This window comes from Oncorhynchus keta, chromosome 10, assembly GCF_023373465.1.
Source record: "Oncorhynchus keta strain PuntledgeMale-10-30-2019 chromosome 10, Oket_V2, whole genome shotgun sequence".
NCBI lineage: Eukaryota > Metazoa > Chordata > Actinopteri > Salmoniformes > Salmonidae > Oncorhynchus > Oncorhynchus keta.
The window spans coordinates 65,977,909-66,004,731 of NC_068430.1; the positions used below are offsets into that span (position 1 = coordinate 65,977,909).

Sequence of the window (26,823 nt, forward strand, 5' to 3'; positions counted from 1 at the left end):
AGGCACACAGGAAACAAAGTGCAGGAAGACAAGTCAGTTTCATTTGCAAAGGTTGAGTGTTGCAATATTTTCCTCACTGCATGCTAGTGAACAAAGTGAAGGAGAAGATGTCCAGGCAGGGACCCCTCTCCCTGCTCACCTGGATGGGAGCCATGGGTAAGCACTGACTAACAGAATTTCACTCAGCTTAATATTATCATCAGCTCAACTAGTAAAAACAAGTCAATTACTTTCAATACTACACGTTTTAAATTGTAGTTTAGTTTTAGATTTGCTATTCCTGACTCAATCTTAGTCTGACCAGGTTGAACTGTTCACGCCATTGTAATCAATAGACACACTTGAAGTATTGTAGAGGAGGATATGTTTTCAAAGTGGATGCTTAACTTGCACAAGGATCATTTATGTAAAAGAAAAGTGCCTAATGTTGCCATTTCCATCGGCTAATGCGGATCCCAATCAAATCTAATTCTCTAAATGTTATTTACTTGTTAGATGCTCCATTGTCATTATTTTGGGGGCTTTTTAGAAAGCAGAACTAGTCATAAAGTATCTGTATTTGTGGTTTCACGTCAATAACGGTAACCGACTTCCCCATTTTTCAATTCGAGGCAGTAGTTGGTTGGAACTGTAGGTCACTTAATCTTTTAAACCTAGATACAACTTTATTGTCGATTCATGTTTTTGAGACAGTCAATGATAAGCATGAACTATTGGCCATTTATCACACATTTTTCATGGTGAAAAAGTCAAAGAAGTTATTTACAAACATTCACGTTTGATGGCAGTTCTGGCTGAACAACAGTAGCCTATAACCTATGTTCAGTCAAGAATGTTGAAATTAGGATTCCTCAAAATACGTTTATGCACCTTCTCAGCCATGTGCACATATTACAGACTGAACCTTGTTTACACCAACTCCTGCGCCAGACTATGATCAGCTGGGGGCACTGTTTTTGATGCTATATTTCTAGTTAGGATATATATAATATATGCAACAAATCATCCACCAACATGGTTCTGTGGCAATGTACCACATAACCAATAAGCAAAGCATTAACAATGAAGGTTTCAACACACACTGGACCAGCGCCATTTATTTGGGCTGGATTACACAATGATGGGCAAGAACGTCTTTAACCAACTGTTAACCTAAATGTAATTCAGAACACAGCGGAGCCACATGTAGTGGTATGTTGTAACAATTGGGAGAAGCCCAGGTAAAATGGAGACAGGTTAATGCTCACCTGTGTCATCCAGACTATGTGCCAGCCCAGCGATTAGCTGTTTTGTGCGTCTCCGCGGTGGGAGCGACAACAACAGGACCATGGCCAGAGGCCAAACGCTTGGCCAAATTGATAACTACAGTCTCGTCACAATGTGCAACAACAGAAATGTATGAATTTACGTTAGGAAAAGTTATGAATGGACACAGAGAGAATAAGCAAACTCACAAACATACCCGTCAAAAGGACCCAGCATTTAAAGCCACCAGCGCATTTCAAACACACGAGCAAATCACACTTCTACTTTCCTAACAACGTTGGCTATTAAAAACCTAGGCCTTAGATAATGCTATGCTAAAACAATGTAGCCTACCAAATTAATTGACAAGGAAAGTTTGAAGGGGGAGAGAGACAGCTATGTGATAGTAGACCTTTATTGTGAAGGCATATATGATATTTAAATCTGTCTCTGGTGGATATTCTATGACCCGGTATTGCATAGCACAGGTCAGGGGGTATGACAACATAGGCCTGCAAATTATTGATTAATATATGAATTACCCAAATTTGTAACACATCTCTGTCTTCACTTTTCCCATCTTTCACAATTCACACTTCTCTGCTGGCATCAGCTCCACTGGCCTCTCTCTCTTCCCCTCTCCTCTGTCTATTGATAAAAGCTCTTGTACGAGTTGCCTGGCTCAATGCAAGTCCCAGGAATAGCAATATATAGTTTGGTCACTTATTGTTGAGCAATTTTTGAGCTAATATGGAGAAGCAACTTGCTGTTGCTTCCTGAGGATAAAATAAGCTACAGGGTTGGCAATGAACTGGCGGGAAGTTTGACTGGCTAAGCATATTACTGGTGCAGTAATATTTATATAAATAAATAACTCTATCCAAATCTGTGTCCAAATCTGTATCCAAATCTTGCCCACATAGCGCCAGCACTGGTTTTCACTGACCACAATCTAAAATATGAAATATGAAATAATGCCAATTTCCTGTGTTGTAGGGAAGATCGGATATCTACGATTTGTGTGAAATGCTGTTTTAAATTATGTATTTTATTGTACACCGTGGATTAGGCCTACTAAACAGTTAATATTTATCATTTTTATCATTTTTATCATTTTTATGCATCTAACCCAAATAGTTGTGTCTGTCATCCGATTGTACCCTTCTTTCTTTTCTTTGCCAGCTGTCTCTTCAATGGCTTTCAACATTGATGAAGCAAACCCCAAAATCTACAAGGGGGAGGAAAAGGATTTCTTTGGTTACAAAGTCCTGCAATTCATATCTGGCCAAGACAAAGGGCAAGTGTTATTGTTATCATCATAGTGAAAAATGCGAAGTATTATGTTACAAACTTCATCTGCAAAACAGTATCACACACCTGAGGAAACAAAAATGACCAGAAAAATGCACCTGTGTCTGCAAAGATGCACTATATACAGTTGAAGTCAGAAGTTTACATACACTCAATGAGTATTTGGTAGCATTGCCTTTAAATTGTTTAACTTGGGTCAAATATTTCGGGTAACCTTCCACAAGCTTCCCACAATTGAGATGTTGCTTCAATATATCCACATCATTTTCCTTCTCATGATGCCATCTATTTTGTGAAGTGCAGCGGTCCCTCCTGCAGCAAAGCACCCCCACAACATGATGCTGCCACCCCCGTGCTTCACGGTTGGGATGGTGTTCTTCGGCTGCAAGTCTCCCCTTTTTCCTCCAAACATAACAATGTTCATTATGGCCAAACAGTTCTATTTTTGTTTCATCAGACCAGAGGACATTTCCCCCAAAAGTACGATCTTAGTCCCTATGTGCAGTTGCAAACCGTAGTCTGGCTTTTTTATGGCGGTTTTGGAGCAGTGGCTTCTTCCTTGCTGAGTGGCCTTTCAGGTTATGCCGATCTAGTACTTGTTTTACTGTGGATATAGATAATTTTGTACCCGTTTCCTCCAGCATCTTCACAGGGTCCTTTGTTGTTGTTCTGGGATTGATTTGCACCTTTCTTACCAAAGTACGTTCATCTCTAGGAGACAGAACGCATCTCCTTCCTGAGCGGTATGACGGCTGCATGGTCCCATGGTGTTTATATTTGCATACTATTGTTTGTACAGATGAACGTGGTACCTTCAGGCATTTGCAAATTGCTCCCAAGGATGAACCAGACTTGTGGAGGTCTAAAAAATAAAATCTGAGGTCTTGGCTGATTTCTATTGATTTTCCCATGATGTCAAGCAAAGAGGCACTGAGTTTGAAGGTAGGCCTTGAAATACATCCACAGGTACACCTCCAGTTGACTCAAATGATGTCAATTAGCCCATCAGAAGTTTCCAAAGCCATGACATCATTTTCTGTCATTTTCCAAGCTGTTTAAACGGCACAGTCAACTTAGTGTATGTAAACTTCTAACCCACTGGAATTGTGATAGAATTAATTATAAGTGAAATAATCTGTCTATAAACAATTGTTGGTCAAATTACTTGTGTCATGCACAAAGTAGATGTCCTAACCGACTTGCCAAAACTATAGTTAATTAACAAGAAATTTGTGGAGTGGTTGAAAAACGAGTTTTAATGACTCCAACCTAAGTTTTTGTAAACTTCAGACTTCAACTGTATATCCATAGCAATGTATTTAGAAATATAAATGTCTCTGTAAGCTCCAAAAGTTTTGGGACAGTCACACATTTTTTGTTGTTTTAGCTCTGTCATTATACAATGACTATGGGGTTAGTGTACAGACCTGCAACTTTAATTTGAATGTATCTTCGTCCATGTCCGGGGAAGCATTTAGAAACTACAGCACTTTTTGTACATAATCCCGCCTTTTACGGGACAAATGAACTTATTCAATGCATTTGCAATGCATTTTTACACATTTTGCTACGTTACAGCTTTATTCTAAAATTGATTTTAAAAAATACTCTTCATCAATCTGCACACAATACCCCATAATGACAAAGAGAAACAGGTTTTTAGACATTTTTGCACATTTATTAAAAATAAAAAACACCAATACCTTATTTACATAAGTATTCAGACCCTTTGCTATGACACACTCAAAATTTAGCTCAGGTGCATCGTGTTTCCATTGATCATCCTTCAGATGTTTCGAGAACTTGTTTGGAGTCCACCTGTGGTAAATTCAATCGATTGGACATGGGTTAGCACACACCTGTCTTTATAAAGGTACTACAGTTGACAGTGCATTTCAGAGCAAAAACCAAGCCATGAGGTTGGAGGAATTGTCCGTATAGCTCTGAGACAGGAAATGTGTCGAGGCACAGATCTGGGGAAGGTTACCAAAAAATTCTGCAGCATTAAAGGTCCCCAAGAACACAGTGGCCTTCATCATTCTTAAATGGAAGAAGTTTGGAACCACCAATACTCTTCCTAGACCTGGCTGCCAGGCCAAACTGACCAATCGGGGGAGAAGGGCCTTTGTCAGGGAGGTGACCAAGAACCCAATGGTCACTCTGACAAAGCTTTAGAGTTTCATCTCTGCAGCACTCCACCAATCAGGCCTTTATATTAGAGTGGCTAGACTGAAGCCACTCCTCAGTAAAAGGCACATGACAGCACATGGAGTTTGCCAAAAGGCAGCTAAAGACTCTCAAGACCATGAGAAACAAGATTCTCTGGTCTGATGAAACGAAGATTGAACTCTTTGGCCTGAATGCCAAGCGTCACGTCTGGAGGAAATCTGGCACCATCCCTACGGCAAAGCTTGGTGGCAGCAGCAGCATCATGCAATGGGGATGTTTTTCAGCTGCAGGGACCGAGAGACTCAGATTCGAGGGGAAGATGAACGGAGAAAAGTACAGAGAGATCCTTGAAGAAAACCTGCTCCAGAGTGCTCAGGACCTCAGACTGTGGTGAAGGTTCACCATCCAACAGGACAACAACCCTAAGAACACAGCCAAGACAACACAGGAGTAGCTTTGGGACAAGTCTCTGAATGTCCTTGAGTGGCGCAGCCAGAGCCCGGACTTGAATTTGATTTAATATCTCTGGAGAGACCTGAAAATAGCTGCGCAGCGACACTCCCCAACCCATCTCCCCCGATTGGCTCTTCAGAGAAGAATGGGAAAAACTTGAATATGGGTGTGCCAAGCTTGCAGCATCATACCCAAGAAGACTCAAGGCTGTAATTGCTGCCAAAGGTGCTTCAACACAGTAATGAGTAAAGGGTCTGAATACATATGTAAAATGTGATCTTTACATTTTATATTTTTAATAAATTGGCAAACTTTTCTAAAAACCTGTTTTTGCATTGTCATTATGGGAATTGTGAGTAGATTGATGAGGGGAAAAATGGATTTCATCCATTTTAGAATAAGGCTTTAAAAATATATGTATTTAACTAGGCAAGTCAGTTAAGAACAAATTCTTATTTACAATGACGGCCTACACCAGCCAAACATGGACGACACTCTGCCAATTGTGCGCCGCCCTATGGAACTCCCAATCACGGCCGGTTGTGATACAGTCTGGATTTGAGCCAGGGTGACTGTAGTGACGCCTCTAGCACTAAGATGCAGTGGCCTAGACTGCTGCGCCACTCGGGAGCTGTAACGTAACAAAATGTGGAAAAAGTCAAGGGGTCTGAATACTTTCCGAATGCACCGTATGTGTATTAAAGTAGTAAAAATGTTAGTACTTGGTCCCATATTCCTAAAACACAATGATTTCATCAAGCTGTGACTCTACAAACTTGTTGGATGCATTTGCTGTTCGTTTTGGTTGTGTTTCAAATTATTTTGCGCCCAATAGAAATGAATGGTCAATAATGTATTGTGTCATTTTGGAGTCACTTTTATTGTAAATGAGAATAGAATATGTTTCTAAACACGTCTACATTAATGTGTATGCTACCATGATAACAGATAATCCTCAATGAATCGTGACTAATGAGAAAGTTATACGTAGAAATATCATACCCCAAGACATGCTTAACTCTCACCAGGTTAGCATTGTTTTTAGGGGTTATGATATTTATGCCTCTGTAACTTTCTCACTCATTATTATTCAAGATTCATTGAGGATTATCCGTTATCATGGTAGCATCCACATTAATGTGGAAGTGTTTAGAAACATATTCTATTCTTATTTAGTTTCTTAAATGATGTGAGCTGCATCCAATGCCCACGACTAAAGTGCATCAGTGAATTAGTTATGCATACGCTGATGGAATGGAAATTCTGACTTGTGTTTCATCATATCACACCTCTGACAACATCCCGCTTTCCTCCTTCAACATGCAGCTGCTACTCTGACCTTAGTAACCAAAAGAAAGCAGATATACAAAAGTCATTTACCACATTGTCAGAAACGTTATGCAACCATTCTTGATCTAAAGTTTGTCATATATACAAGAAGTGGATACAGTCTCATCTAAATCGACCAAACTAACCTTTCACCCACAGGGTAATGGTCAGTGCTCCATATCAGAAGAACAGATCTGGTGGAATCTGTAGATGTGCTCTAGACAGAACAGACTGTACAGACTGTTACACTCCTCAAGGTAGAGATGGAAGTTGATGATACACTATACTGTACTTACTGGACTGCAATTTAGAAAGGTGGTTACCTTAACAAAATGAATAATTATACGAATTATTAGAACATGTAACACCTACCACGGTAACCATGGCTAATCGATATTTGTCAGAGTATTAAAATATTGCTGAAATGTCAACAAGGTCTTGAAAATGAGAAACACTAGTTGATTCTGCATGTCTGCCTTTTGCCTTCCAACAGAAACTGACACAATCAAGTACATTGGACTGTCTATGGCTGGACAATCTACTTCTCCTCCAACATTCACTGTAAGATAACCACCAAACAGTTGTTTTGATCATGTTCTTGTTTTCAAATACTCCATGTGAGTGTACTGTATATATGTAATATATACTGTATGTTTGGCAGCATTTACATAGGCAGTCTATTTATGATTTTTTTCTTTAGTAATTGGTCTGTTGACCAATCAGATCAGCTCCACCAATTAGTGTAAAAAGAAACATATCAGAATTGGGCTGCCTGGATAAACCTGAATGACTTGCTTCACTTGAGTCATAAAACAATACCTCAGCTATCTAAAAATGATCATGGCAAATTCCTGTAACTCTGTCTTTGGAGACATCTGCGGTCCATTAGACAACCCATTATTTTATCACATTTACAATGATTTATTCTCCTCATTCAGGCCTGCAGCCCTGGTCTGGCACACGAGTGTGATGGGAACTCCTATCTGAACAGTATCTGTTATCAGTTCAACAGCCAGCTCCAGATCACCTCGAACTTCACACCTGCCTTCCAAGGTATAACGGTGAAACTAGAAGACAATTGTTGATAATAATAACATAACCCAAGGGTTTTAGGTATACATTGACTGTTTATTCATGTCATGTTAAATTACATTATGATTGGGTCACAAAATATTCATTGTGAATGATAAGATTTAGATTCCTGAATATGTGAAGAATGTTGTGAGTGTTATCCATCATATACATTTATGTATTTAACTTTCTCTTACAGAATGTACTAAGAAAATAGTGGACCTCGTTTTCCTCTTTGACGGATCAGGAAGCATGACAATGGAGGAATTTGATAAGAACAAAGGTTTCATAGACAATATAATGACAACCCTAAAAAACTCCTCAATCAAGGTACACTTCCCTTTAAATGTAATAACTTGAATCATGCTTGTGAGGTTGCTGAACATACATCTGTTTATCTACACTCTTAGAAGTAAAGGTGCCTAGAAGAAGCTTTTGGGTTGCCACCCCGGCAGAACCTTTCCAGTTCAAACAGGTTCCTTGAGGAACCCCTTCTGAAAAGGGTCTTGGAGGAACCCTTGTGTAAAGGTCCAAACCGGAACCTTTTTGTGATGGGAGGAGTTACATTTTTAACCTTTTAATATATATTGTAGTGGTGGCAGCCTATCAGATTGGAGGAATGGCTTATTAGAGGTGTGACTTTCAGACTTTTTGACCACCCGTCAGCATAAATGTCATTCCTGTTCATCATGTTAAGTTTCACAATGCAAACCTAAATTCTTGAATAATTATACATATTATATATTTGAATATAATGTAAATAATATTATCTATTCTGTTTACATATAGTAATGAAGTGGCAACTATTCCCACTTTGGAAGAGCATAGGCTCTTGAGGAACACCTCTGTAAGCATCATTGATGCTACAAAGATATTTGGGTTTCACCACCACAAGTGATGATAATACAGCAGAACAGATAAACAGGAGTGAAATTTACTCTAATAATGGGTGGCCTAAAAAATATATACATTATCTTAATGCCACACCCATACTAAGCCGCGCCTCCACTCCAGGGTTCCTCCACGAACCCGATGCTACATTGAACCATTAAAGGTTCCTCCAAGAACCCCTCAACTAACCAAAGGTGTAAATATGAACCATTGACTAGCAATGGTTCCTTGTAGAACCTCAGGGGTTCCTTGACGATCTTCAGGGTTCCTCGAGTCACCACTAATTCTAAGAGTGTATGTGCAATACCCATGAATGTCGCTGCATGGAAAGTATGGAATGAAATCAGTAATGGTAATCTTTTCCTATTTTTTTTAAACCACAGTTTGCAGCAGTTCAGTTCTCATCAACAGCCAGGACAGTTTTCAACTTCAATGACTACAAAGAGGGGAGAGCCTTGACTAATCTTTGGAAAGAAAAGCACATGTCTAGTCTAACCAACACACATCAGGCGATAGACTTTCTTTTGTAGGTCACAGTTGATCATTATTAATCAGTTTTACTTGATGAACGGGGATTGTGGTGTAAGAAAGATAGCTTGATCTGTTGTTTGTATACATCTAATTCAGGAAAAACATTTTTGAAAACCAAGCCGCCGGCGCCACCGCAGATGCAACTAAAGTACTGGTCATAATAACAGATGGAGATCCCAGTGATACTGATAAAAGGTTTAACTCTATCAACAGAAGTGATGACAAAAACATCATCCGTTTCGTTATTGGGGTAAGTCCTTAAAAGGGGAGAGTGTATCCTCCCAACACAACACCACACAATTGTATGACTAAATTCATTTGAAACTGGTTTTATTACCATAACTACAGCTGGTTGATCACTAGCCAATACATTTTGACGAGGAGGCATGCGCTCCTAGTTGAAACGACCAAAGGCCAATATATTTGCATCTCTGTGAACTTCAAGTGAAATGGTTTGAAAACGTACCTCAATCCAGGGATGGAAGATGTCGCTGTAGTGCTACAGTACTTATCTTATCCCACAACAATCTACGGTGAATGAAGAAGATTGAAATACAGCAAGTTTTTTATTAAACTGCCTCGTTCATCCTCATGCTAGTTAGCTAATGCTAAAGCAGCAGTGTTTTTATCTGATCAATTTACCGTCAATTCTCAATTTACCTTCCATCCCTAGATTGAGGTACATTTTCAAATCATTTCACTTAAAGTTCACAGAGGTGCAAATATATTGGCAAATGGTCGTTTCGACTAGTTGATCACCAGTGTTAGTGCTTTTAATGTATGATTTCAATGTATGCTGCTTACATTCATGTGTTTTCCCCAAATAATACACAAGCTGGGGAGTTTTTTAAAGCTGCAATGTATGTACCTTTTTGGGCGACCCAATCAATTTCACATAGAAATGTGTGTTTATCTGTCATTCTCATTGAAAGCAAGACTAAGAAGCGGTAGATCTAGTTGATCTGTTCTATGTGCGCTACTTTTATGCTTTCCGTTTTTATGTTTCGATTTAGTGTCTTTTACTTTCAGTTTTGTACACCAGCTTCAAACAGCTGAAAATACAATATATTTGTTAATGGAAAATATATTTCACAGCGGTTTGGATGGTACAATGATTCTCTACACTTTACTTCCGCGTTTTGTCACAAACTGAAATGAAGCGAACTATTAGAAATGGCAGAGCGATTTCTGCATAGTGCATATTTCACCTGTTAGAATCCTTTAACTTTGTGCTACATGCCACAGGGCCAACACACAACCAAGGCCATACTCTTGATCTCCTGCTGTCCTATGGTCTGAATATTGATAACTTGGAAACTATTGATGTGTGTCTCTGACCATCTCAGTATTGGTTTTAAAATGCTTTCTCCCCTATCTAAAAATGTGTCTGTTCCCAATGTGTCTGTTCTCCTCTACAACTGCTAGTAAATTTACCAATGCTTTTTAATCCTCTGCTAATGATCCTGTTGTGTGACATCACACTGATGATTTGCTGAACAGGTTCAATTACATACGGTATGTCAGGCTACGTTAGGCTCAGCGACACCAGTTAAAACCAAGGATAAACTGTCTGCCAGAGTCTCACCTTGGTTAGATGACCACTCGTTACCCTTAAAAGGTTATTCAAAAAGTTTTATATCTTAAATGTAAAACGCTTTTTAAAATAAATGCTGAACGTAAAAGGAAAGCCTGCTAACGTCAAGTATTCTATGAGATAATGAAGGATCTGATGAGAAATTACAATGTTGTGGTTAAAGATGCAAGATCAAATTACTTCTCTACCCTGATTTAGCAGACAAGATATGTTTATGTCCCTTGCCATTATTTTATATTATTTGATTTTATAGAAAGTAGAATATAATTCAATTTAGCAAATTAAATAGAAAGGATATTTTTCCCATTCACTATAATTGTAGGCTAACTCCGATGTTTATTATAGACCAATTATGTACCAAGATATCTTAAATCAGTATTAAAAAAAAGCTTTTCTGCCATGTGTAATATGCATTAGAAACAGTCATTATTTTCATTACGTTTTCTTTTTTTTTTGGGGGGTATGCATAAGCTCTAGTGTTTTGAATCAATCATCACCTTAGAAAGTGCTGTCCATTTCGTTGTGTTAGACTTGGAAACAACATCCACAACAACTTATGTTTTCCACTCAGTTTCAACCTGTTGTTGAACTTCTTTCTTCAAATTGATCTATCACAATGAGGTGAGTTTTAAAACAACATACTGTTTTGATGACAAATGTTCATTAGCGAGTTGGGTACTACTAACTCATGTCCAGAGTGCATAAGAGATTACTGTGACTCACAGTTATGTAGATTTTTTCAGTGAGCATGGGTGGTTCAGTATCATCCCCAACACCTATTCACTATGGTGTCCCTCAGGGATCCACTCTAGGCCCCATTTTTCACCCCTTGTACATGCTTCCCCTTGGTGACATCATCCGCAATCCTAACATTCAGTTTCACTGCTATGCAGATGACACGCAGCTTTGTTTTCCAATCAGACCCAGTGACCAACCTAGTGTAGCTACCATTCACAAGTGTCTTGTTGACATCAAATGCTTGACAATTTATCCGGCTCAACAATAAGAAATCTGAGGTTATTTTATTTGGCCCCCACCTGACCTCGAGCTGCATGTGAAGGTTGTCCAGACCCGCCTTTACGATATCATTTAAGAAATACATTGCCTTCCGTAATTATTGGGATAGTGAAGCATTTTTTAAATTTTAGCTCTATACTCCAAAAGTTTGGATTTGTAATGAAACAGTTACTATGAGGTTAAAGTATAGATTATCAACTTCAATTTGAGGGTTTTTGTGTAAATATTGGCTGTGTCATTTAGAAATTACAACACTTTCTATTCATACTGTAGTTCCTATATTTCAGGGTAACAAAAGTATTGGGATTGGATTGACAGGTGTTTCTGGTTAGTCAGGTGTGTTCCGTGACATCATTTGTGCAGGCACAAGAGAGCTGTCATTGTCTAGTCTTGAGTCTAGGCTTTGCGTTTGCCTTTGGTGGAAGGAGAACTAAGGATTCCATCTTTAAGGCTTGGTTAAGCCCCATTCCATTTCTTAGATATTTTACCTCCCTATGAGCCAGGATGCAGCTTGAGATCCTCTGACAGGGCACTGTTGGCCATTCCAAGGTCCAGGTTGAATTTGTATTTTTATTCTCCTTCCTCCTGTTTATTACTTTTCTTTTCTTTTTTAATGATGTGAAGCACTTAGTTACTTGTATTAAAAAGCACTATACAAATACTGTTTATTATTATTATTATTATTATTGTTATTAGTAGTTTCAAGAGTCCAGTCCAACTTCCCAGTTACGATGTGAATGTTTAAATATCATGCATATTGAAAAGGAAATTAGACTTCACTATAATTCCTGTCCTCAAGTGATATATTTCTTGGCAGGTCAAGAATGTCGATTTGACGAAACTAAAGTCACTAGCATCAGAGCCAAAAGAGAACAACACTTTCCTCATCCAGGACTACAACGGACTAAAAGGAATCCTAGACAACTTACAAAAAAAGATCTTCAACATTGAAGGTACAACTCCAGATTCAGTTGAAATCGCGTAGTACTGACTTATTTTACAGCAAAGTGGGGCGGCAGGGTAGTCTAGTGGTTAGAGCGTTGGACTAGTAACTGGAAGGTTGCAAGTTCAAATCCCCGAGCTGACCCAACTTTACAGGTCTGGTCAAAGGTCAAATAAAAAGTAGCTGTCAATGGAGATTTGCTATTTGTAAAAAAATATATATAAAAAAAACTGAAGTGGAAATACTGGTCACCTCCTGATGGTATTTATTTCTGGTTATAACACCTTACTCAATACATTTCACAGTAGAAGTATTAATGTATCGCTAGTTATATCAGTGTTCCTATATTCTAGGTTCCAAGACTGCTCTGGCTGGAAACTTGACGAAAGAGATGTCTCAGAGTGGGTTCAGTGCTGTCTACGTTAATAAGGTGAGATACACGATAGTATGTCCAGTATGTTTTATCATCTTAAATGTTAATTTGTAATATGTATAAATTGTTTTAAAATGTTTACGACAACGTTTTACTACAAATCCTTGTAAATGCTTAAATACTAATTTATAAATGTAATGACCACCATTGCAACTAGTTTGAAGACACAATATATAGTTCATGAATGCTTATTAAAAAAATGTCATACAATATGACCCAATGTTTTATTTCCTCTACAGGATACCTTGGTTCTGGGCTCAGTGGGGTCAAACAACTGGCGTGGATCTCTCTTTGAGACTGAGGGTCTGAGATCCGAGGAAAGGGAAATTCAGGACCCCACTTTGGACAAAGACTCCTATATGGGTAATGGAACATTAAGCTCAAAAAAATATATTGCTCAAAAGTGAATTTGAACAAACAACCTTTTTCAAGGCTCCATTAGTTCAGATGTTTCAGAGAAGGGAGTAGAGTTACAATGCACCTACAGTTCTTTATTGTTCTTATAGGATACTCTGTAGCTGTTGGGAAGATGAACGAGAACCTTCTATATTTTACCGGAGCACCAAGATCTGAACACATGGGACAGATCCTACTTTTCAACAAGGTTAACAACAACTGGACTGTGGCACAAAGATTGTCTGGAGAACAGGTTGGTGAACATTAGCTATTTCTGTAAGCAACGTGGTATATCAATCGAGTTCTACAAGAAAGCATGAGAACAGCTTTTGGGGATACTTCAAAGGTTGAATCGCAAGTCCCATAGTAAAGAGGAACACAGTCACTTTTTATGTTTACTTATGAGTTCCATTTAACACCAGAGTGCTTCTTAAAACATTTCAAAACTATTTTTGTATGAATGTAAGTTTGGATTTTCTCAGATGGGCTCCTACTTTGGGGCAGAGCTGTGTTCTGTGGACATAGACTCAGACGGCAACACAGACTTCCTCCTGGTCGGTGCACCAATGTTTCACCAACCACCGAGAGAGGGCAGGATCTACGTCTACATTCTAACTGATAAGGTGGGCTGAACTGTGAATCTCTGAACAACAGGTTCAAATGCTGCAATTTGTGGTTGAAAATGTTCATCAGGGACAACGTGATCTGGAGGCCGATATTGATTCATTTGGACATAAATATCCATCCTCTTCAATAACACTGCACAAAAAGACAATGTAATATGGATTTATCTTCATGTGATCTCTCCTTTATTAGCTGGAACTGAGGATGGAGATGAATGTTTCAGTGCTGGTTCAGGGTAGATTCGGCTCCTCCATCTCCTCTCTCACAGACCTGAATGGAGATGAGCTGAAGGATGTAGCTGTGGGCGCTCCACTTGAGGACGATCACAGGGGGGCCGTGTACATCTACCTGGGTGAAAAGCTAAAGGGGATCCGCCCTGAATTCAGCCAGGTGAGATAGACGAAGATGGAAATTGTTGAAAAAGGCACTTCATGATCAAAGAAAACAGACATCCCTCCTGGGATATCAATATCAAGGCCTTTTCATGAAATGTTTGTCTTCTTACTGCAGCACATCTCAGCTGCGAGGATGAGATCTAAGCTCCAGTTCTTTGGCCAGACGATTGATGGGAAGATGGACCTGGGTGAGGATGGACTGACTGATATCGTAGTAGGAACGCGTGGCGCAGTTGTCGTCTTGAGGTACGAGTCCAAAAAAAGGATAAGAAAAGACAGCTGGTTTAAAACGGACAGTAAAAAATATCCCACTAGTGTGAGATCTGCACTGAATGGGGACTGCGCTCAATGAGGTGTGGGCGGTGCTACCCAACATCGTACAATGTAGGCTAATATTACTGTCTTTATCTCAATCCCTCACAGGTCCCGACCGGTCCTCAGCATCTCTGCTCATCTCCACTTCCATCCCTCAGAGATCAGCACTGATAACTTTGACTGTCTGGCAAAAGAGACCATTTCCCCTGTGGTGACTCTGACAGCCTGCTTTAACATGGCAGAGGCAACAAAGAGTAAAGCTGGTAAGAAATCTCAGCACATTAGGAACACTGATGGCTTTGTGCTTTCCAACATAAATCATGATCTGAGACTACATAATTGTGGCCTTGGTGGTCTAGGCCGGAGCCTCGGTGCATAGCTAAATTACTGACCTCAATACGTGGGTCTGGGTCTCTTCCTAGTCTGAAGACTAGTGGAGGCTGCTGAGGGAAGGACGGCTCATAATAATGTCTGGAACAGAGCAAATGGAATGGCATCAAACACAGAAACCATGTTTGATACCATTCCACCCATTCCGCTCCAGGCATTACCACAAGCCCGTCCTCCCAAATTAAGGTGCCACCGTCCTGTGGTGAAGACCCAGATGAAGTTCAAGTGTATCGAAAGGTTGGACCTCGGTCACAAGAGTTAAGGTCTTGACTCCATCTCTGCCTTCTACTTTAATGGTGTTCATCAGCAGGTAACCATGAGGTTCAGAACTTCTCTCCCTGATAAGGAAGCAATTTCAGACTCGTGTGTACCTTTCCAGTGGTGCTGAGTGCAGGGATGAACGTCTCCTACACGCTGGATGTGGATCCAGTGAGACAGAGGAGCCGGGCCTTTTACAATGACACGAACAAAGGGGCCAGAAGTCTTCTCTCTACTGTGGAGCTGAGAAAGGAGCGGACCTGCTTCAACCACTCAGTCTACATGACAGTAGGATCAATGAGAAACTGTAGCTATGCACCAATACAACAACCATAATGTCTCTCGTAAGGAGGGGATTTAATGAGTAACATTAACTTGTTAGGTTGCTGAATTCTTATTGAATTGTTATTGTGTATTGATCTTATTCAGTGGTGAGAAGAATGAGGGTTGTTCAGGACTATGGATAGGGAAATGAATGACACATTTTCTTTTCTTCCAGCAATGCGTAATTGACACATTATCGCCCATAATCATCCAACTTACATTTTTTCAATCTGAAAGCCAACAAGAGGGTTGTACTGCCATTCTGAATACTGACAGTCCTACAAAGGCTGTGGTTGAGGTACGAGGATACGTTCTGGGTCTGACTAAAACCTGTTCACTTACAATGATCAACAGTACGAGCATTGACTGTGGATGTGAGTATTGTAATTTAGCCAAAGACCTGTGAAAACAGGTCATCTAAACACATTGTCTTGAATGCATCATAGGTGCCCTTTGAAAAGAACTGCAAAGAAAATGAAACCTGTTTGGCAGAGCTTGAGGTGGACTTCAACTTCATGTAAGTGTCTGATAAACAGAGGCCATATAAAGTAACTTGTTTGTAACTATAATAATTACTGACTGCTCATCAAAAAAATCATGTTTTCTGACTGTACGGTCTTGTCTCTTATCAGCACATCAACTTTATTAGTGGTGGACCAAAGTTACTTTAATGTGACTATAAGACTGTCCAATCACGGGGATGACTCCTATAACACCAGTCTAACCCTCCTCTACCCTCCTGGCCTCTCATTCTCCATGATGCATCTTCTGAAGGTAATACCGACACCCATCGATTGTGTAATTAATTCTGATGTTTTCTTCTTGCTCTCGTCTAAACCATTGTTATTCAAACCTGGAGACCCAAAACATGTTCAGCCAATCAAGGGTGAGATGATTAGTTTAATCAGGGGTGTTCCTCCTGGGCTGGAACAAAAGCTTTCCTTCCCCATCTTGTGGGTCTGCAGAACCAGGATAGAAGAACGTTGATTCAAACATCAGTTTGCCGCCAAACATTTAAATGTTCCCTACATGTGCTAATTATTAATATAATTTAGCAACATATTAAGTGTTGAATGTATTAATTCCTTAAGCTGTTAACAAGCATGTTTGTTTATTTTACACTATGTCAGTGACTCAGATGTACAAACTGGAATTATTTACACACTTGAAATGGTGTCTGTATTCCATAGTCCACAAGGAGAACGGTGTTCAGCTGTGGTGGTCTGGAAGATGAAATGGACATAACTACATGCAGTGTCAGCCTCCCTGTCTACCGTAGTAAAACTACCGTGAGTGATTACTTAATGTAGATATACCAGTAAATAATGCTCAACTGTGACTACACTGCTAAAGCTTTTAAAATGTTGTCCTTAGATGATAAAGATGTGACAAATCAGTAACGTCTTTATTTTTTCTTCTCAACGATGCCATCTTCCTTTTCAGGCTGTGTTCACCAGTAAATTCCATATTTTGAATACATACGACTGGAAGGACACAATGGAGATGACCGTCATCGGACTGAGGTAGAAATCGGCTTTCAGTGTGAACATGTTCGAGTAGCAGCTAGACGAGAGATTAGAATCAGTCCAGGAAACGCCCTTCATTTCCCCATGTTGTCGAAGTATTGAACAAAACATTGCTTAAAACTAAGATCTAGTTTAATACAACCTCAATACCTTCTACTCAATTAGCTGAAGGACTTCATAGCATTCCATTAATGTACACAAAAAATGCATTTACCTTTGCTTTTGTTTACAGCGACAATGGAAACTCAACCAATAGTTCCCTAACCCGGACCATCCCTGTTCAATTTGCAGTTGACCTGGTAGCAAAAGCGTAAGTCTTTACAAGCCTATACTTGACATTTTGTTTGAGAATGACTCCATCAAGGTGACTTATCTTTTTGTTGTTGTTGAAGCCTTCCCCAAGACTCCACCACTTACATGAACTTTACTCAGGAGGACACATCACCTAAAAGACTGGTGAATGTATATGAGGTAAACAATCAACTGCTATTGCTGTGACTGATCTTGAAATTGTGATTCACTCTACGTGAGGGACATTTTTTCTGATGCTTTACACTCTAAAAACAAAACATACTTTTACTGTTACTCAAGCCGTTTTAAATGCATTCAATAATCCAATTAGTGTGAATACTCTGATTAATATAATAGTTTGATTAAAACGTTTAAATGCATTGCAAAAATAACAATTTCCCTTACAATCCATTTTACATGGACAGCTGAATATCAGGCTACCTGATGGGACTTCTGTTACAAATACGTTCTATCCCAGTGATCATATCATGTTTGGGAAGCATAAGCAATAAGCATTTTTCCACCTAGCTACCCCTACCCCGGTCAACAGCACTGCACCCCCCACAGCAACTTGCCCAAGCCGTCCCCATTTCTCCTTCTCCCAAATCCAGTCAGCTGATGTTCTGAAAGAGCTGCAAAATCTGGACCCCTACAAATCAGCCGGGCTAGACAATCTGGACCCTTTCTTTCTAAAATTATCTGCCGAAATTGTTGCCACCCCTATTACTAGCCTGTTCAACCTCGCTTTCGTTTCGTCTAAGATTCCCAAAGATTGGAAAGCCGCTGCGGTCATCTCCCTCTTCAAAGGGGGGGACACTCTTGACCCAAACTGCTACAGACCTATATATATCCTACCCTGCCTTTCTAAGGTCTTTGAAAGCCAAGTCAACAAACAGATTACCGACCATTTTGAATCTCACCATACCCTCTTTGCTATGCAATCTGGTTTCAGAGCTGGTCATGGGTGCACCTCAGCCACGCTCAAGGTCCTAAACGATATCTTAACCGCCTTCGATAAGAAACATTACTGTGCAGCCGTATTCATTGATCTGGCCAAGGCTTTCGACTCTGTCAATCACCACATCCTCATCGGCAGACTCGACAGCCTTGGTTTCTCAAATGATTGCCTCGCCTGGTTCACCCTCCAGGCAAGCTTCAATGCCATACAACTCTCCTTCCGTGGCCTCCAATTGCTCTTAAATACAAGTAAAACTAAATGCATGCTCTTCAACCGATCGCTGCCTGCACCTGCCCTCCTGTCCAACATCACTACTCTGGACTGCTCTGACTTAGAATACGTGGACAACTACAAATACCTAGGTGTCTGGTTAGACGGTAAACTCTCCTTCCAGACCCACATCAAACATCTCCAATCCAAAGTTAAATCTAGAATTGGCTTCCTATTTCGCAAAAACAAAGCATCCTTCACTCATGCTGCCAAACATACCCTTGTAAAACTGACCATCCTACCAATTCTCGATTTTGGCGATGTCATTTGCAAAATAGCCTCCAATACCCTACTCAACAAATTGGATGCAGTCTATCACAGTGCCATCTGTTTTGTCACCAAAGCCCCATATACTACCCACCATTGCGACCTGTACGCTCTCGTTGGCTGGCCCTCGCTTCATACTCGTCGCCAAACCCACTGGCTCCATGTCATCTACAAGACCCTGCTAGGTAAAGTCCCCCCTTATCTCAGCTCGCTGGTCACCATAGCATCACCCACCTGTAACACGCGCTCCAGCAGGTATATCTCTCTGGTCACACCCAAAACCAATTCTTTCTGTGGCCGCCTCTCCTTCCAGTTCTCTGCTGCCAATGACCGGAACGAACTACAAAAATCTCTGAAACTGGAAACACTTATCTCGCTCACTAGCTTTAAGCACCAGCTGTCAGAGCAGCTCACAGATTACTGCACCTGTACATAGCCCACCTATAATTTAGCCCAAACAACTACCTCTTTCCCTACTGTATTTATTTTATTTATTTTGCTCCTTTGCACCCCATTATTTTTATTTCTACTTTGCACATTATTCCACTGCAAATCTACCATTCCAGTATTTTACTTGCTATATTGTATTTACTTTGCCACCATTGCCTTTTTTTTGCCTTTACCTCCCTTCTCACCTCATTTGCTCACATCGTATATAGACTTGTTTCTTCTGTATTATTGACTGTATGTTTGTTTTACTCCATGTGTAACTCTGTGTCGTTGTATGTGTCGAACTGCTTTGCTTTATCTTGGCCAGGTCGCAATTGTAAATGAGAACTTGTTCTCAACTTGCCTACCTGGTTAAATAAAGGTGAAATAAAATTAAAAATTAAACATTTTATTCTGCGTGTGCAAAATATGAGAGACACCTTCCTCAATTCGTTATGGCATGGACTCTACAAGGTGTCGAAAGCATTCCACAGGGATGCTGTCCCATGTTGACTCTAATGCTTCCCGCAGTTGTGTCAAGTTAGATGGATGTCCTTTGGGTGGTGGACCATTTTTGATACACACAGAAACCTGTAGTGTGTGAAAAACCCAACAGTCTTGCCGTTCTTGACACAAACCGGTGCACGTGACACCTACTACAATACCCCATTCAAAGGCACTTTAATCTTTTGTCTTGCCTATTCACTCTCTGAATGGCGCATACACAATCCATATCTCAATTGTCTCAAGGTTTAAAAACCCTTTAACCTGTTCTCCTGCCGTTCATCTACACTGATTGAAGTGGATTTAACAAGTGACATCAATAAGGGATCATAGCTGTCACCTGGATTCACCTGGTCAGTCTATATCATGGAAAGAGCAGGTGTCCTTAATGTTTTGTACACTCAGAGTATAAAGTTTGTATGCACATTTGTTTTTTTGCTTATGACCTTGCTCATGCTTAATTTGCTCATGACCGTACGCCTAGTAAGATCATCAGAGAAAGGTGTTCACATGACTAATGCTAAACTGAGCATTGCCATTATTAGTTTAATATTGAATTATTAGTGTGCATATAAACATATTCTCTGTCCACTGGAGGATGGTGGGACCTTAATTGGGGAGGACGGGCTTGTGGCTATGGCTGAAGCGGAATCAGTGGAATGGTATCAAATATGTCAAACACATGGTTTCCATGTTTTCAATGCCATTCCATTTGCTCTGTTCCAGACGATATTATGAGCCGTCCACTCAGTCGCCTCCACTGTCTCTGTTGCCCGAGGCTTGCTCTTTTGGGGGCTTAGGTTTATGTTTTGTTACATGTTCTGTGACAAATGCCTTTGTATAAAATCTCAATATAAATGTTATTGTTAGGTTGGTTGAATGTGTCACTGATTACAGGTGCAGAACTTGGGATTTAAGTCTGTACCCATCACAGTCACCTTCACTTTCCCAACTAAGCTTGAGCACAGATTTGAACTGAAGGACTACAAAATATCTGTCTTACAGGTAAAACTGTTCACATTTCCTACGAAAATGCTGACGTTTCACTGCCACAATTTCTTTCAATAGGAAACAGCCTAATACAAGTTTCCTTTCTTTTTCTTTGAAGAACCACACTCAATGTGGAAAGGTTATCAATTCAACAACAGAGGTGAGTATTCAAATATGCCACTCACTCTTGACATTGTTGGTAACCGATCCAATCAGGTTACAACTCAGTGTAGTAAATTACGTTACTGAAACACACATTTTGCTTCTGGCTGTGTTTACAGTACTGCTCTCCAGAAAAATACTGCAAATCCATCGAGTGTGAAAGTTTCCTTTTGGAGAAGTTTTTGACAGTTACATTTGTGCTGTCTGGAAATGTTTCCTTCAAGGACCTCGATCAACATGCAAAGGTCTGTATACAGCCAACTTTAACAAATAATGGTACAGAGTAACAACATGCTAATAATTAATAAGACTTTGAGACAGCAAACATCCCACTTTAAATCTTTGTCATATTTATTATTCTTTAGCACGCTACACCATTTAAGCTTGAAACGCCATTCAAACTTTTAAAGGTGCAGAGTGGTAAGGACCAGTGTGCTTGCATACAACCTATTGATACATATTATACTTTTTAAACTATTGAGCTTTTTGTCCTCCATCCACTTCCATGGGATTTCTTCAACAGTCTAAAGGTTCCATTGTTAGACTCCCATGAATTCCAAGACTTTATTACACAAATCGCAAAAAAAATGCAAGAGACGTGGCAAGTAGCCTAGTAGTTGTTGAACTTCTGAAAGCTTTTCAGTGGTCTTCAATGCGCAAAGTCATACTGCAATAGTCTTCATCGCAAAAACATCATAAAAGGCATCTGATTTTATGATATAAACTTGAAGCCCCCTGCAAAAGACCAGGAACACGGAAGTATGACGTAGGAACGCGTAACTTGCCTGGCTTATTAACTGACAAATCGGCTACTTTCCCAACAACTTAGACAAACACTTAGAGGGTGTGACATCTTGGTCTACTTCTCTGCTTTTCAAATCTAAAATCAGAACAGATATCTACCTATCAAATGATGTAGCTTTGTTAGTTACTGCATTGACTGCATACACTTTTACAAACAACTGGCATTTTGACCATTTTATACCACAACTTAGACATTATTACATATGGGTCTACTACGTCTCTGCTATTTAAATCTGAAAACACACAGCTGTTCTAATAAGTACTACTTTTAGTTTGAACTTTGACACATCTGCCGTTTTGACCACTTTCCCAACTAGTTAGACGGAGCTCAACGTTTTTGTCTAACTTCTCTGCTATTTAAATCTGAAATCAGAACACTTCTTCTACTACCACAAAATGCTTTTAAAGAATTGAAGCAAGGCACACCATTTTATTTAATATAGTTTGACTAACAATATCTCACTCTACAGAGCTTGTCATTGCCAAAGAAATTCACTGGGGACAGAGAAACAGTCAACTTCATCAGTTTAGTCAAACTCAGCTATGACAAAAAACGATATGCCCAGACAGCGAGTGACCCAGGGGTAAGTTTCCTGTCAAAACCTTTTCAACAAAGATACAAATATTTCTTGAGCAAAGATTGACAAAAGCATCAATTTTGTATATATTTCTTTGCTCATTAGGACAACTCTACAAGCTTCCACCAAACACAGGTAATTCCGTTTGTGGAATTAAACTGATTTACTGTATAAGAATTGTTTTTAAAATGCTTGTTCCATCGTCACTCATCATCTCAAAATGTATTCCTCCAGATTGATGTCCAGGCTGAGATCATCATTCATCCACAAAGAGATCTGATACTAGGGACAGGAGTTGGAGTAGGACTCTTTCTCCTGATCATCATCACAATGGCCATGTATATGGTGAGTATCAATGATGCGACGGAACCTTTGCTTCTGCATTGTAAAGGACCAACACTTTGATTCATATTCTTCACATTGTTTTTCCTTTCTACTCAGCTGGGATGTTTCAAGAGAAAAAGGCTTGTTGATAATGCACAGGAAGATGAGAATGAAGGGGAACAGAGGGAGCAAGATGACGCTGTTCAGCCTATAACAGAGAAAAAGCTAGAGCCTGAGAGTGAGCCTGAGAGTGGAGCAGTGGAGTCAAATTCTCTCCTTGACGACAGTCAAACAGAAAACAATGGCTTCCCCACTTGTGAGGCGGTAGGGGAGGGACCAAAAGAAGAACAGGATGTGTCAGTCAGAAGCAGGCTGATGGAGTAGAGAAACTCTTGACGCCACTTCCATATGCAAGGGACTATTTCATAGCAGGTTAGGAGAACTTACGCAGCAGGTTAAGATAATTGACGTAGCAGGTTAGAGAAAGGAGTAGAGGTCCAAGCAACAAAAAAAACTCAGAGAATAATTGTTAGATTAATATAGTCTGTCCTGACCACAGAACCACGCATATCACTCAATATGTGATTAAGTCTGAAATACATTTTTTTTTAAATACATTACCGTTCAAAAGTTTGGGGTCACTTAGAAATGTCCTAGTTTTGAAAGAAAAGCACATTTTTTGTCCATTAAAATAACATCAAATTGACCAGAAATTCAGTGTAGACATTGTTAATGTTGTAAATTACTATTGTAGCTGGAAACAACAGATTGTTTATGGAATATCTACATAGGTGTACAGAGGCCCATTATCAGCAACCGTCAGCCCTGTGTTCCAATGGCACGTTTGTGTTAGCTAATCCAAGTTTGTCATTTTAAAAGGCTAATTTATCATTAGAAAACCATTTTGTAATTATGTTAGAACAGCTGAAAACTGTTGTGCTAATTAAAGAAGCATTAAAACTGGCCTTCTTTAGAGGAGTTGAGTATCTGGAGCATCAGCATTTGTGAGTTCGATTACAGGCTCAAAATGGCCAGAAACAAATAACTTTCTTCTGAAACTCGTCAGTCTATTCTTGTTCTGAGAAATTAAGGCTATTCCATATGAGAAATTGCCAAGAAACTGAAGATCTCGTACATCGCTGTGTAGTACTCCCTTCACAGAAAAGCGCAAACAGTCTCTAACCAGAATATTAAGAGGAGTGGGAGGCCCTAGTGCACAACTGAGCAAGAGGACAAGTACATTAGAGTGTCTAGTTTGAGAAACAGAAGTCCTCAACTGGCAGCTTCATTGAATTGTACCTGCAAAACACCAGTCTCAACGTCAACAGTGAAGAGGCGAGTCCGGGATGCTGGCCTTCAAAAACAAGGACATTTCTAAGTGACCCCAAACTTTGAACGGTAGTGTAGATGTTTCATGGACATTGATGTTTGATAAAACGTGACCAAAGTGATTCAGTATTATACATATTATATACTTTTTCAATGTTTATGTCAAAGTAAAAAATAATTTATCTTTGTATTATTGCTGTAATGTCATTATTTAAAGTGCTATGTTCTTACTAGAGAAATGTACATTGGCAAAGAGCTTTATTGTTTCATGCATTTCACATTATTCTGTAAGATGTGCACTATATTTACAAAAGTATATGCACACCCCTTCAAATGAGTGGATTCGGCTATTTCAGTCACACCCGGTGCTGACAGGTGTATAAAATCAAACCCACCGCCATGCAATCTCCATAGACATACATTGGCAGTAGAATGGCATAACCGGAGAGCTCAGTAATGCATACCCATAACATGATGCAGCCACCACCATTGCTTGAAAATATTACAAGTGGTAGTCAGTGATGTGTTGTTGGATTTTTTGCAGTATTACTTATCTGCATTATATTTCAAACAGGATGCATGTTTTGATTTTTGTTTTTCTGTACAGGCTTCCTTATTTTCACTTATTTAGGTTAGTAAATGACTTAAATGTAAATGTAAATGTATTGTGGAGTAACTAAAATATTGTTGATCCATCCTCAATTCCCTCATATCACAACCATTAATAATTAAACTGTAACTGTTTTAAAATCACCATTGCCCTCATGATGAAATCCCTGAGCAGTTTCCTTCCTCTACGGCAACTGAGTTAGGAAGGACGCATGTGTCTTTGTAGTGACTGGGTGTATTGATACACCATCCAAAGCCTAATTAAAACCTCTTTTTTTTCTTGAAATGTTTGCACCCTCTAATGCCATTAAGGTCTTTACCTGACCCTGCTGGTCATCTATGAATGTTTGAAAGTGTTTTTGTGTGCTCTATCTTGTTCTTAGCATGCTTATTTAAGATGGTGAGGAAAGCACTTTTAAAGAACAACCAGGCATCCTCTACTGAAGGGATGAGGTCAATATCCTTCCAGGATACCCGGGCCAGGTCGATTAGAAAGGCCTGCTCGCTGAAGTGTTTCAGGGAGCGTTTGACAGTGATGAGTGGAGGTCGCTTGACCGCTGACCCATTATGGATGCAGGCAATGAGGCAGTGATTGCTGAGATCTTGGTTGAAAACAGCAGAGGTGTATTTAGAGGGCAAGTTGGTTAGGATGATATCTATGATCTATGAGGGTGCCCGTGTTTACAGCTTTGGGGTGGTACCTGGTAGGTTCATTGATAATTTGTGTGAGATTGAGGGCATCAAGCTTAGATTGTAGGATGGCTGGGGTGTTAAGCATGTTCCAGTTTAGGTCACCTAGCAGCACGAGCTCTGAAGATAGATGGGGGGCAATCAGTTCACATATGGTGTCCAGAGCACAGCTGGGGGCAGAGGGTGGTCTATAGCAGGCGGCAACGGTGAGAGGCTTGTTTTTAGAGAGTTGGATTTTTAAAAGTAGAAGTTCAAATTGTTTGGATACAGACCTGGATAGTAGATCTCTGCAGTAGATTGCAACACCGCCCCCTGTGGCAGTTCTATCTTGTCTGAAAATGTTGTAGTTAGAGATGGAGATTTCAGAGTTTTTGGTGGTCTTCCTAAGCCAGGATTCAGACACGGCTAGGACATCCGGGTTGGCAGAATGTGCTAAAGCAGTGAATAAAACAAGCTTAGGGAGGAGGCTTCTAATGTTAACATGCATGAAACCAAGGCTATTACGGTTACAGAAGTCATCAAAAGAGAACGCCTGGGGAATAGGAGTGGAGCTAGGCACTGCAGGGCCTGGATTCACCTCTACATCACCAGAGGAACAGAGGAGGAGTAGGATAAGGGTACGGCTAAAAGCTATGAGAATTGGTCGTCTAGGACGTCCGGAAGCTTGGATAGATGTTTAACATATCAGCTAACCACATCTTATGATATAGGAATGTAATGCCCGATAGTCGATGACGTGGCACAACCATTGGTTGATGCAATGCAACGTCTTCAACGTAATCAGGCAGGAACACCACCAGTTTGTGGTTAGGTGATATTTTCAACACTAGCCTCACGTGGCCATCCATCCAAATCTTGTTTTGGCAGTCTGAATAAATCCAGTATAGGATTTTGTGTTTGAATGGGAGTGTAGGTTTTTGTTCAGACCCTTATCTAGCACGCCTAACTAACTGGTTGATAAACTGAATCACGTTAGTTGGGTTTGGAACGAAAACCTGCAGGGTTTGGAGCGAAAACCTACAGGATGGTAGCTCTCCAGGAACAGGAACAGAGTTGGTCAGCCCTGCAATAGTGATTTGGGATTTGTAAAATATAAAAGCAGAGGCCAATAAATCATCAAATAATCTGAACCAATTATGCTAATCTGTTATGTTAACAATCCGTTATAATAGACACAGAAATGATGAAGCAATGAAGACCACCTGGAACGCACCCATGTAGACCTGAGACGAGCCCGCTGGCTAGCAACGCAACCGCAGCCTAGCAATGAATGCAGAGGGAGAGGACGGAAATGTAGTCACTGGACAAGGCGGGAACGAGATGGTGGTTAGGAGTAGTGCAGTATTATCAACAGGAGAGGTGTACTTGGAAAACGGAGGAGGAGAGGAGGGAAATGGAGAGGG

At 40.0% G+C, this 26,823-nt stretch overlaps 1 protein-coding gene across 1 annotated transcript; it reads left to right on the plus strand.

Moving 5' to 3' along the window:
* LOC118389237 (integrin alpha-L-like) lies at positions 1-24,875 on the plus strand. The gene is made up of 31 exons (XM_035779095.2): positions 1-156; positions 2,428-2,542; positions 6,667-6,764; positions 7,001-7,068; positions 7,446-7,560; positions 7,778-7,908; positions 8,853-8,995; positions 9,097-9,250; positions 12,429-12,564; positions 12,908-12,984; positions 13,227-13,350; positions 13,494-13,636; positions 13,866-14,006; positions 14,200-14,397; positions 14,518-14,648; positions 14,826-14,980; positions 15,487-15,653; positions 15,865-15,987; positions 16,136-16,206; positions 16,322-16,463; positions 16,880-16,978; positions 17,133-17,212; positions 17,448-17,525; positions 17,608-17,686; positions 20,832-20,939; positions 21,043-21,084; positions 21,206-21,331; positions 22,361-22,474; positions 22,574-22,603; positions 22,703-22,813; positions 22,910-24,875. The coding sequence occupies exons 1-31, from the start codon at positions 81-83 to the stop codon at positions 23,174-23,176; spliced, it is 3,642 nt and encodes a 1,213-aa protein (XP_035634988.2). The 5' UTR covers positions 1-80; the 3' UTR covers positions 23,177-24,875.
* Positions 24,876-26,823: the final 1,948 nt, after the last annotated feature.

Excerpts from the sequence above, each read along its gene's own strand:
- LOC118389237 (XM_035779095.2), top strand. The coding sequence starts at position 81 with ATGCTAGTGAACAAAGTGAAGGAGAAGATGTCCAGGCAGGGACCCCTC. Across the intron at positions 16,464-16,879 it reads CCATGATGCATCTTCTGAAG|TCCACAAGGAGAACGGTGTT; the intron begins GTAATACCGACA and ends TGTATTCCATAG. Across the intron at positions 21,332-22,360 it reads ACCTCGATCAACATGCAAAG|AGCTTGTCATTGCCAAAGAA; the intron begins GTCTGTATACAG and ends CTCACTCTACAG.